Genomic DNA, 12,211 nt, shown 5'->3' with positions numbered 1-12,211 from the left:
TGATACTACTCAGAACCATGATATTTTCATTGGTATCGTACAGTGGGATCCAATTTTGGTACCGTGACAACACTAATCTGGAGGGGGTTCATCTGCAAAAACTAATGAAAAACTAAACAACGATATTCGGTACTCGGTATTCAGCCAAGCGTTTAATATTATTCGGCTTCGGCCACAAATTTTCATTTCGGTGCATCTCTAGTGTAATGACACTAAAATCATGAAAGCTTCAGTTTTTAAGTTTCATAAAAATAGCTTTTTGTTATATTTGCTGAAACTGTCACTACGTCCACACAGGAGCACACGAGACAGACACTCTGTGAACAAAGTCATGTTTGTCCTCCTCTTAATCATTCTAATGGCATTTGCTAGAATCCCCTGCAACCAATCAGCGCCGGGGAGTCTTTCGTGCAGCTGTCAATCATGTCACTAGTTTCAAACTGTCAAATTAGACAGCGCTGATCAAATGTGAATCAAGATTCTGTTACTGCACTGCCTATTTCTCACCTTAAGTGTTTTCAGAAACATACTGTAGTGACTGTTAAGCTGTAAAATGAGATGGTAAAATGGTTCAGCTGCTCAACATGGCAGTCAAAAACTTTATTATTTTACAAAACAGTACACTAAAATATGTTTCTGGCAGCATTCAAGGTGAGAAATAATCAATGCAGTAACAGAATCTTGTTTCATATTTGATCAGCGCTGCATATTTAAACAGTTTGACTGCTGTTCACAAACAGTAATTGACATGACTGACAGCTGTGTTCGAGAGTCCTCGGCTCTGATTGGCTGCTGTTGTTCATTTACGGTGAATTGTAATGCCATCATAGGTTCTACCAGAAGGCAGAGGAACAAGATTTTTTGTCAAAGATTATCTCTACTTCTGTCAGGATGTAGTGACGTAGGGCATACTATTATAATTGTTAAGTGATCATGGCCCCTCTCTTCTTCCAGTGGTTTCTGTCTTCTGGCTGTTTATCTCATCGGAGGTTTCCTCTACCAGCGATTGATTGTCGGAGCCAAAGGGATGGAGCAATTCCCAAATTATGCTTTTTGGGTGGAGTTTGGCAATCTGACAGCGGTAAGCCGAATGCAGCTGATAAGTAACGTCATTAAAAGATCAGGCGTATGTGACGTATTTGGAAATTCATAACAAACTTTACCTTTCACACACTTTACAGGACGGGTGCGACTTTGTGTGTCGGTCACGTAATCGGGAGGAAGCCCCAGCTTACAGGGGAGTGGCCTCAGAACCTTTAGAAGAGGAGCCAGAGGAGAGAGATGACCACTTACTGCCTATGTGACCTCAATGTGTCAGAAATGGGACAGAAATTTTCACTGTGTGACACAGTTTACTCTCTCACAGGTTACATGAAGTTGCTGTTAGACACAAGTCTTGTTTTCTTTTTTTCTTTTTGAGCTGGTTTAGGTTAGGACTTGTCGACACTGTCTTGTATTCCAGACTTATGCCTAGGGCAACTACCGTGTGATCTGCTTGGCACTTGAGAGGGCATGTTACTCATAGGGCTGACAGACCTGTCTCCTCTTCTAACCCCCAAACATTCATTCAGCTGTTTGATTTCAAACATCTGAGTGATTCATCTGTGATGACAGAGTGATAACAGAAAATGACTCTTCTTCCATGGAAATCTGACACGTAAGGGAAGAGTTGAGAAGTTGGATTCCTACTTAATTCAGACTTTATGACATGTTAATGATGTTTTTCTGCTTAAGCTAATTATTGTCAGTGCAGGTTGCAGCAAGTTGCTTTTTCCAGGTTCTGATCGTGCACTGACAGTTGCAGGCTACAAAACACACAAGTGCTTTTGCTTGTGTAAATTTGGCTTTAATCAGTTTGTTTTTGTGTTTCGAAAATGCTATGAAACATATGTTTAATTTTTAAGTACTGTGACTGTGCTTACACTTTGCCTTGCAGGTTGGAATCACTGCAGAAACCATAGCTCAACTGATAGTTTCCTTTTTCCCACGTTATAGGAGAAAGATTTTACATCAGCGCTAATTTCTCCCTAAAATGTTGAGTATCGCCGGGTCCTGTATGAAATCTGAGTTTGACAGTTGTAACTAAACTCTTACATTTTTATCAGAAAGGTCAACAGTGCTGTTAAATTGATGCACTAAACGTAGAAAATTAGAAGCAAAACATCGTGCTAAATTAAGAATTCAACTTAATGTGACAACAGTAATGGGCTGTGAGAAATATATGAATTCTACTATTCATTATTTATGATTTGAAAAAGTATGGTATATATGCAGTATATATGTACTTGTTTTTCCTTAGAATTAATGAACATTCACGGCAGAAGAACAGTATTTGTATTAGCAAAACTTAAATAATTCATATTATAGTGGGTAAACTGATCTGGGAACCTACGTAACAAAACACACCGACATTATTAAGGAGACTGTACTTCTCTTTGACCAAATATTAAGGCTGCTTCCTGTCTGATGCTTTGCTTCTTTAGGAGGATAGCGAGGCAATAAAAGCACTTAATTTACTGTAATATTGTTATAGATTTCAAACAATTAATGCTAAAGATTAAAGCAGGATTTTCTGCCTTGATGGCAAGACGGCGTCAGGAAGTTTCAGTTGTGAATCACATTACTATATTATTATTATTATTATTATTATCAGTGTGAGTACTTCTGTTTGTTTTGTTTCTATAACTTGCTTTTTGTGTTCATTAGTTTGACGTTTCTTTGCTTAGTTCAGGGAATCGACTCCTGGATCGCCATGTGGTGGAAATGGTTACTGTACACCTGCAGTTGTAGTGAACCACTAGAGTGATTTAATAGCCACCAACCATTTTTGTTTGTTTTCTGATTCCATCAAAAATAAAATACAGAAGTAGTTTGTGTATATGCCCATTGTGGTGGTGAAATCAGTACACACCCAAGTGCACTCACCTTTGGAGATTTAATGAATGTAAAATGTTTTAATAAAAACATTTCATGCACAAAACATCTTTTTTAATAAGTTATATTTAAGTGAACTTTATAGGTAAGATCTTCTTTGCTAATGTTTAGTAGTGTTTTGACCATACACTCCACTTGGCAGATGTTTCAGGGGAAATAATCTTTACTGAGTTTTGTTTTTGAATAAGTGGCTCTTAAAAGAAGCCTGAAGGCTAAAAACCTGATTCTACTAAGAGACCTTATTCAAAGAAGGACTTGGCTGGAAACAGAAACGAAACATGGCTAGTTGATGACGACGAAAGTCATAAATTACACTCCACCTCTACAATAAGAAACTCCACTAAACTATATCCAAATGTAAGATTGGTTTAGTGCACTTAGTCATAAGTCTTCATTCTGAAACCGAAACATCTGCCATGATAGTGAGGTAATAAAAGAAAATTAAAATGACGTTAAAAAGCAAACCTGCAGTCTTGAGGGCAAAGACTCATAGCTGGTGGTATTCCTATTTAAATATAGCCTACCGCTTGATGGTTTTAAGGGTTCAGTGTTTATGAACATATCCTGAAGGTGCGAGGTGGGGCTGAAATGATGTCGTCAGTTATCTTGTTTTACTTTCATTTACACAGGTAACTTTACCAGAGCAGTGTCCTATCATCACAGACTCTCCTCACCCCCCAGAACACATTAAATAATGAGGTTTCAGGTGCACTTTTTTTCAATAAATAGTCTAACTTCTGTCATTTCCTGTCCCCTCTCCACTCTGCCTCTGCATCTTTTTTGAGAGTTTACATTTACACCGTTCAACTTGTCACCATAACCTCATGACCTGTATTCCTGCTTCCTTTTTAAGGAATACAAGAACTAAAATACTTTTAATGTTTAAATTGGCCAGAGATAAGAAAACAAACTTGCTATTGGGAATATAATAATATTGTACTCATAAATGCATAAAGACAGTCTGTAATTGCACACAGTTGTGTATAGTAGCTTATAGTAGCCGTTAGTATAGTATAGTATTCATAGTATATACACTCAGTGGCCACTTTATTAGGTATACCTGCCTTAATTCTTGGTGGCATAGATTCAACAAGGTGCTGAAAACATTCCTCAGAGACTTTGGTCCATATTGACATGATAGCATCACACAGTTGCTGCAGATTTGTNAATATCCCACACACCATTACACCACCACCACCAGCCTGAACCGTTGATACAAGGCAGGATGGATCCATGCTTTCATGTTGTTTATGACAAATTCTGACCCTACCATCTGAATGTGGCAGCAGAAATCCAGACTCATCAGACCAGGCAACGTTTTTCCAATCTCCTAAAACTGAGCTGATGCTCGGTTTGAACTTCAGCAGGTCGTCTTGACCATGTCTACATGCCTTAATGCACTGAGTTGTTGCCACGTGACTGGCTGATTAGCTATTTGCGTTAAAGAGTTGTTGAACAGGTGTACCTAATAAAGAGGCTGGTGTGTGTAAATCAGTGATGTGTTTTTGTAAACTCAGTTTTTTGGATTTCCATATTAGTCTACTGACTGTGAAAAACAGTTCAAAAAAATAACAGCACTGGGAGTCTTAGTCTTAGTTTCTGAAAAAGAGACCATATTAATATTAGAAAACCTTCAGGCAATGTTCCCCAATGGTTTTCTGAAGGTTTTCTAAAAGTTTTCTGAAGGTTATGTAGCTGGTTTATAGAAGACCTTATGGGGAACTGTAAGGAACGACAATGGCTCTTTGACTGTTATTTAATTTTTTTAAGAATAACTTTAAAAGACGCTTAATCTCTCCTCTGTTGCTCTTATCTGAATCGAGGGTGCTGGATGATTCAGGCAGGTGTGTGATTTGTGACAGTGGGTTGTATAATGACTTGACTGTCTAGAGATGACTATGAGGCTTTTATGCCTTGTATTATGCAAGGACAACATTTAGTGTTTTAAGATATGAATTTAGCAAATTGGTTTGTCTCTTATCATCCTGAAAGTGTTTTGAAAATTGAGTCAAAGGAGAAGCAAGTCATATTTTATCTACTAGCAAAGAGCTCTTTGCTACTTCAGTGTGTCTGTGCTCTCCATACTCCGCCAGCAGGTGGCGCTATGCGCTGTTAAACGTCGGTTCGTCCTCCGCCAACACAAAGAAGAGGCAGAAGAAGAACGGGGGCTGAAAGGGGCGGGGTTTCGTTGGAGGCAAAAAAAGGGGCTAATCGTTGTCTGCAGTTAAAATCAAGCTCGCAACATAAAACTTGAGTGCATGTAAGTGTGAAAAGGACAGAAACACCGAAGACAGGTAAACACATAAGCACACCGGAAACACTAAACGATGACTTGTTGCCAGGGTGATAGCCAGCTAGCTTAGCTTTCTGCCTGCAACAAGCAGCTAGCATAGCTAATTAGTTAGCTTGTGTTAAACTAACGCTGCACATTTTTACTACTGTTAGCACAAAACTGACGGTATTTCCATTGTCATGTAATGTTTCTGCACTCGGTCCGTTTTTTCCTAGCTCGTCTATAAACTGTAATGTTTTTTAAGTAATGCTAACTCCATGTCAGACTTGGTTAGAGATGGATAAGCTAACTGGTAAAGTCCATTGTAGTTAGCAACAGCTGGCTAGCTTCTTTCTCACTTGGTGTTTTGAGCTTTCCTCCATGTTGTTCTTTCTCTCGCATTCATCTGTCATGTTGACAACCGATCTGCTAATGAAAATACCTCATTGCTCATGCTTGTATCTGCTATTATGGTATAGTAATAATGTCGGTCAGTCTCGTAACGTTAAGTAGTTAAAAGTAGTGTTTGTGCAGGGGTGTAGTAAGCTGTGATTTATGGGTCCTCTGAAAAAAAAAAAAAATCTGTAACTTACCTGAGTTAAAAACAACATGAGTAATGGAAAGTCTGACACTGAGTTTGACTGTAATGCACTTGAGCTATTAACTACTTTAGTTAAGTTGTCAGATGTCCATTTTTCATTGTGTGACCCCAGTACAGTGTGCAAAATTGGATGTTGCAGTTCTAAGATATCTGTAGTGAAAAAGTTTTGCAATCAATGGAAATTGTTATTGTTTATTGTGTATACAGCAAAAGCATTTGGTCCCAACTACTTTTGACGAGTGGCTTCTGTGTTTTGAGCAGCAAACATGGATGCAGGTGAAGACCAAAACACAGGCACTACCAATGGAAATCCTCAGACAAGTGGGAACTCTCGTGCACCCCAGATAGCCCACATGTCTCTATATGAAAGACAGGCTGTACAGGTGTGCATAAACCACTGCATGTGTGTGATGAACAGACTCATAATGTTATCTTGAATTGCTAGTAATACATCAATATAAATATTTGTGGATTACACATGTATGTTCGTGTGTTTGTTTAGGCTCTCCAAGCACTTCAAAGACAGCCAAATGCAGCGCAGTACTTCCAGCAGCTCATGCTGCAGCAGCAGATCAACAATGCTCAACTCCACAACTTGGCTGCTGTGCAACAGGTAACCAGAGTTATCACAGGGAAATTTAGTCATTACAAAAATATAATAAGCAGAATCATTACTCGTCATCCCTTTCAATTCTCTCTTTGAACCAGGCCACGCTTGCAGCTAGTCGTCAATCCAATACCCCAAGTAACAGCATGTCCCAGGCAACCACCACTGTAGGTTCTTATGTTGATTGTTGTTTGAATTTTGAATTACACAGCTAGTTTTTTAAAGGTACATTTGATTAAAAATGTTCTGTTCCTCCCAGGTCAACCTAAGCACCACATCAGCGGGAGGTACCATGACCAATCCCCGTCCCCATGGCCCGGCCACCTCTGCAACAACAACAGCACTTAACCAGTCAGTGTTGCTGGGTGGAAACTCTGCAGGACAGGGACAGATGTATCTTAGGGTGAGTTAATAAGTATTGTGCGTCGTGTCCATTTTTAAGTTCATAATTAATTAAATGAATGTATATTGTGCCTGTTTGTGTCACCGATTGTTACGATATAACAATTCAACCTTTGTTCTGTGTGTAAAAGCTTGTTGATTTGGTGCTCTAAAGATTTCCCTTTTGGGTTTTTCATGCATTCTGCATCACTAAGAGCAGCAGTATTCATTGGAACCAAAGTAAAAATTCTGTTGTTAGCCTAAACAGTAAAAGCCTCTGTAACTATACATAAGATAAAACCTACATAAACTGAACTCCATCAGCAGAAAATTAAAAAAAAAAGTTTCTCGAGAACCAGCGATACTGCACGATTGCTTTGAAGTGCTTTTAAAAATGAGCACTAACACTTAGCACTTACAGATGTTGGCAAATCATTTAGGACTTTGTGTAGTTAAAGAGTCATTCATTGAAATATTTGCTATGTACAAGGTTGACCATCTGTTTTGCTCCGCACACAGGTCAACCGCTCTCTCAGGGCTCCCCTTGCCTCTCAGCTCATCTTCATGCCTGGTGGTACAGCAACAGCTACTGTGGCAACAGTTGCCCAGACACAGCCTCAGCAGCAACAGCAGCAGCAACAACAACAACAACAACAACAACAACAACAACAACAACAGCAGCAGCATGAAGTCGCTCCTACCACTGCCAGTGCACAGTCAGACAATGATCAGGTTTGAGCACCATTACCTACCTGTGATGTGAAGTCTGACCTGTTCAAAATCTTACAAACTTTAATGTGTGACAGGAACGTATGATTGTCATTGACTCCAACAAGTCATTGACTCCAACAAGTACACTCCTGTAATTTTTTTTCCAACTGCATTTCACCACAACCTACTCCTGTCTTTATCTTACAGGTGCAGAATCTGGCCCTGCACTGCGTTTCCAGTCCCAGAGCAGTAGCTGTCAAGTCTGAGCTTCCAGAGAGGAAAGATGTCGCCGGCTTTCCCCTCGGACAGCAGCAGCAGCAGCAGCAGCAGCAGCAGCAGCAGCAGACTTTCGCCCAGACAGCTCAGCAGCAGCAAGTGCAACCGCAACAGCAGCAGCAAATGGCCAAAGCCAACTTCACTCAGCAATCCACCACCAACACTATGACTGTAAAGACTGTTACTCCTGCTGCTTCTGTAGCTCCTTCCTCCACCTCCTCTGCAGCACTCCCTCTCTCCCAGCTCCTCCTGTCCTCCTCTGCTGCCCCTGTGATCCTGGTACCCACCTCAAATGTTCCTACCACCACCCAGGGTTACCCCATTGGCTCAGTGACCCCAAAAGCCAACATAAACACGCAGACTCTGGTGGTGCAGCCCCTACAACAGGCCAGCACTACTGCAGAGAAAGGACCTGTGCCAATACAGCCCAAGACAGCTCAGGGACACCGTGTACCTGTGCAGCTGCCTCCTCGACATCCACCTCCCATTCTCCCAGCACCACCCAGCAACAACCAGCACAATACTCCACACATCCCTGTGCAGCTTGTGGGAGCCAGGCAGGGCTTAGCAGGAAACACACAGGCTGTGGCTCTGGCACAGGCACGAGGCGGCACGGCCCAGGATAGTACAGCTGGTGGGAATGTTAATGCAGTCTCCAACAACAGTGCTATGGTAAGATCAACCAGTGACCGGACGTTCATAGCAACACTGTCAGTTCTGTGTTTAGGTAGCTATCCTTAGTTCTGGGCTAAGAGAGGTTTCGTTAGAGGGTCAGAAATCTACTTGCCCAAAGTCAGTCTTTACTTGCCCATATACAAATTGCTCTATTTAACAACAATCACTTAAGTTAATTGTTATGAAAAATGACCTCCTTTTATCTGCCTTGTTCTCAAATTTTGTGGCAAACTGTGCAGTTACATAGTTGGACTCCCCCATCCCCTAACGCCACCCAACTGAACACCTGTCTCCGGGATAATTGAAATACTTTACAATACTTTTTAGCTCCTACACTTTGTCTTTACCTGCCGCCATTTTCTCATGTGTGCCCTGTCAGTACTGTGCTTGTGAAGCTTTTAAAAGTGATGACAAGGAAGCATCATGGCTCACGCCTTTGCTACTTCCGCCATCAGCTCTGGAAAAACAGTGTTTAATTCTATTTTTATCATTTACCAGTGTGTGAGTAGTCGAGATTTACTAGCTCGACATGCCATTTTACTTGACCCAGGCAGTCAGGCAATACTTCTTTGTGAACCCTGTAAGAGTTGAGCCTGTGCTAACTTAGCCCCTTTTCACACACACACACACATTGTAAACCCTTGGTTAACTTAAGCCCAGAGCTATGTGATTCACACTGCACTTCTACTAGCCCTGGGTTAAATGTCTGAACTTGTAACTCATGTTAACAAAAAATTTTGTTTACTTGGCCCCACTGGCAAGTTTCAGCCCTGGGTTAACTCCATTTTCAGCAAATAACCTGGCAAACTTGTGGCTAACCCTGTGTCAGAGCAGGTCCAGCCCACTTGGAATATGTCAGGACTGTGCCATTGTGAACACTTGATTAGCCATGGGCTAGCAGTCCCCTTAGCCTGGGGCTCAGAGCAGTGTGAAAGCTTGTACCAGTGTATAATGAATTGTTAACCTATTTTTCCCCCACATATCATTAGATAAAACCTGCCATTGGCTCTCTGAAAAGAAAATCTGACTGTGATGCACCAAATGAGATGGCGACAGAATCTTCAGACTCTGCACCCACAAAAGATTCTGCTCCTCCCTTATCCCCTGCACCTACAAAGGACTCCGGTGAGTCAATTTGTCCTCTCAAAATCAAGCTTAAATTATAAGCAGCGCAACTTTGCTGTACAAATTTTAACTGTTAGTCTATAAATTTGGTTGAGAGCTCATTATTGTCCTTGTTTTATTCAATCCTCACCAGCTCCTCCTGTAGCAGCCGCCTTCTCATCTCCTCCCACCCTGTCCTTGCCTCTGCCCTTGTCAAGAGGCGGGCATGGGGACAAAGACAGAGCACCTGTTCCTCAGGCAGTGGTCAAACCTCAAGTCCTCACCCACCTAATAGAGGGCTTTGTCATACAGGAGGGAGCTGAGCCCTTCCCTGTAAGTGTGCCCTGCCATGGTAACACAGACCTCACATTTAATCAAAACTCTGATTTGAAATACACTGGCTATGCACTTTTTCCTCACTGTTGGGCTTGTATTTGATGCGACAGGTTGCTGGACTCCTCAAAGACAGAGATTTCGCCCTGGTTGGCCGCTCAGAGAATGGAGCTCCATGTAAGTGGTGGAGTAGATCTTATTTTTTTAATGAGCAAGTATGATAGCATGGATCTGTGTGCATGATCAGTATTTCCTAAATATTTAATGTAGCTTCATCCCTTCCTTCTTTAGTGTTAAAGTGTGAGTACTGTGGAAGCCTCGCCCCAGCCACCCAGTTCAGAGGATCAAAGAGGTTCTGCTCAAACACATGCGCTAAGAGGTAGGGTTTACTGTGACTTCCTGTTTCAGCTTTGTTTTTAATTTGGTTTGTTGTTTGGTGATGTCCTACATACCTCCAAAAACTCTACTGTGCTTTACATCAAGTGTAGGCAAACATACCAGTTTTGACTGTGCTCCTGGTTTCGCAGGTATAACGTGAGCTGCAGCCAACACTTTAAGACAAGCAGAAGGGGGAGTGGTTCAGGGCTGTCACCACCTCCTGCTCCCACTGAGAGCGGCGCCAGGCGAAGGGGCCCCTCTCGCAGGAGCAGTTCTAATATCACCTGTAATAAAATATCAAGCAGGCACCTACCTGTTAAGGTAAGATCTGTAGTTCAAAGGATTTGACTGGTGATGTTATATACAGTTTCCAATTAACAAATCATATGAAAAAATCAAAACCTGCTAACGAGTGTTGCCATTGAGTACTACATGTGTATTATTCCACAGCTGAAAATGGTCCCTAACAGATACACTGTTAACTCCTGTTTGAGTAATGCGTGGTAAAAATTACAGTGCCCATACTTAATCTTACATTTTATCATTTGCTTTTGTGTCTGAATCTCCACTCTTTCTGCCACAGTGTCACTCTGAGTCCAGTCGCTCAGAGGATGTATCCAGCGACGGGGAAGAAGACGAGGACGATTCTCCTTCGCTGTCCCCGAGCTCTTCACACTCCTGCTCAAGAGCCGATGAGCGCAGCGCTCCTCCCTCTGACAGCTCGGCTCCTGGCAGCCTCCCACTAGATGGGGCTAACTTTCTCTCATCGACTCCTGCTCAGTGGAGTGTGGAAGAAGTCTGCAGGTTTATCTCATCACTTCAAGGTTGGTGTTCAGTAATTAGTAATTGTTCTGTGATCCCTAGCCACTAGTCTTTTCTCATTTTAAACTAATTCTGTCCTCCTGTTGGGTTGTGTCCAGGCTGTGAAGAGTTGGCCGCCCAGTTTCTGTCACAGGAAATAGACGGGCAGGCTCTGCTGCTCCTGCGAGAGGACCATCTCATCTCCACCATGAATATCAAGCTGGGTCCCGCTCTCAAGATCTGTGCCTCCATCAACACCCTGCGCGAGTGATGCGGTGAGTTCTTCAGAGGGTCACCAGGAGCGTGTTCTCATTGGAATCAATACCTATGCCTTTTTAGTAAGAAGTTTTAAAAAGACTGAGATCTACGGTGACAATGAGAGTGGTTTTTATAAACAGTGGTTCAACATCGGTCATGTGGAGACATGGGAATAGACAGTTTACTTTCTGGACGTTGAATGTGCAAGCACATGTATGTATACTGTTAATGTGCGAGTGTTGAGCATGGACGGTCTGAACTCTCCATGTCAGTAGTGTTTGTAGAAGCCTTTTGTATGTTTACTCTTAAGAAACTGTGCAGATCTGCCAGCCTGCAGCAATCTGTGCTAGATCTAACTAGGACAGTTCACCTGTTGGGTTGAAAAGGAAAAAAAAGAAACGTTGCCTTCTTGCTGTATTTCAAATGGTGCTTTAACTTTAGTGATATGATTTGGAGTGATGGCATCATCAGTCCACTACATTTATATATTTCAGTCTTTTTAGTAGTTGTTTATTTACCATAGACGTTCAATCCAGGCTCCAATCACACCGAGCAAAGGACACTCAGAAAGCCTGGCATTTTTAATTAGTTCATTTTACCAGTTAGTAAAAGTTTAGTTTTGTATCTTTTCCATTTTGTACTACAATCAAAGTTATTTTTTCATGGATATGATATAGTTTTAGTAGCTTTAATCAACCTAACTACCTGAAAATAGGTATTCCTCATGGTTTGCTCTCTCAAGGGCTCAGTGGAAGTGCTCTGTGTACATGTATGCAGTACTACCAATAAACAATACCTGTTACTGGACCTCCGTGTGTGTGTGTACTTTTATAACCTCCATGACGGCCACTTGAAAATGAAAAAGATCACCACCTACATA

The 12,211-nt window shown here is 41.7% G+C and overlaps 2 protein-coding genes across 3 annotated transcripts in view; both read left to right on the top strand.

Annotated features, from left to right (window-relative positions):
* Positions 1-2,980, top strand: part of m6pr (mannose-6-phosphate receptor (cation dependent)) — an 8,980-nt gene extending 6,000 nt beyond the window's left edge. Inside the window, exons 6-7 of the mRNA XM_050047489.1 lie at positions 955-1,081; positions 1,182-2,980. Coding sequence (XP_049903446.1) covers positions 955-1,081; positions 1,182-1,304 — 250 coding nt within the window. The 3' untranslated portion in view covers positions 1,305-2,980. The remainder of the gene's footprint in view (positions 1-954; positions 1,082-1,181) is intronic.
* A 2,109-nt stretch (positions 2,981-5,089) lies between these two features.
* Positions 5,090-12,138, top strand: phc1 (polyhomeotic homolog 1). Of its 2 annotated transcripts, none has more exons than XM_050047354.1 (14): positions 5,090-5,228; positions 6,069-6,190; positions 6,310-6,420; positions 6,516-6,581; positions 6,674-6,817; positions 7,315-7,527; positions 7,714-8,454; positions 9,447-9,582; positions 9,716-9,894; positions 10,008-10,071; positions 10,186-10,273; positions 10,422-10,593; positions 10,856-11,096; positions 11,193-12,138. In XM_050047354.1, exons 2-14 carry the CDS (start codon positions 6,074-6,076, stop codon positions 11,342-11,344), a joined length of 2,424 nt encoding a protein of 807 aa, XP_049903311.1. In that variant the 5' UTR covers positions 5,090-5,228; positions 6,069-6,073; the 3' UTR covers positions 11,345-12,138. The 2 variants fall into 2 exon arrangements, with proteins under 2 accessions (XP_049903311.1, XP_049903312.1); XM_050047355.1 differs by having other exon boundaries at positions 5,109-5,194.
* The last annotated feature ends 73 nt before the right edge of the window (positions 12,139-12,211 follow it).

Source organism: Epinephelus moara, chromosome 6 (assembly GCF_006386435.1).
Source record: "Epinephelus moara isolate mb chromosome 6, YSFRI_EMoa_1.0, whole genome shotgun sequence".
Taxonomy (NCBI): Eukaryota; Metazoa; Chordata; class Actinopteri; order Perciformes; family Serranidae; genus Epinephelus; species Epinephelus moara.
Note: the sequence above shows the minus strand (reverse complement) of the source record. Positions and strands in the feature narration are given on the sequence as shown.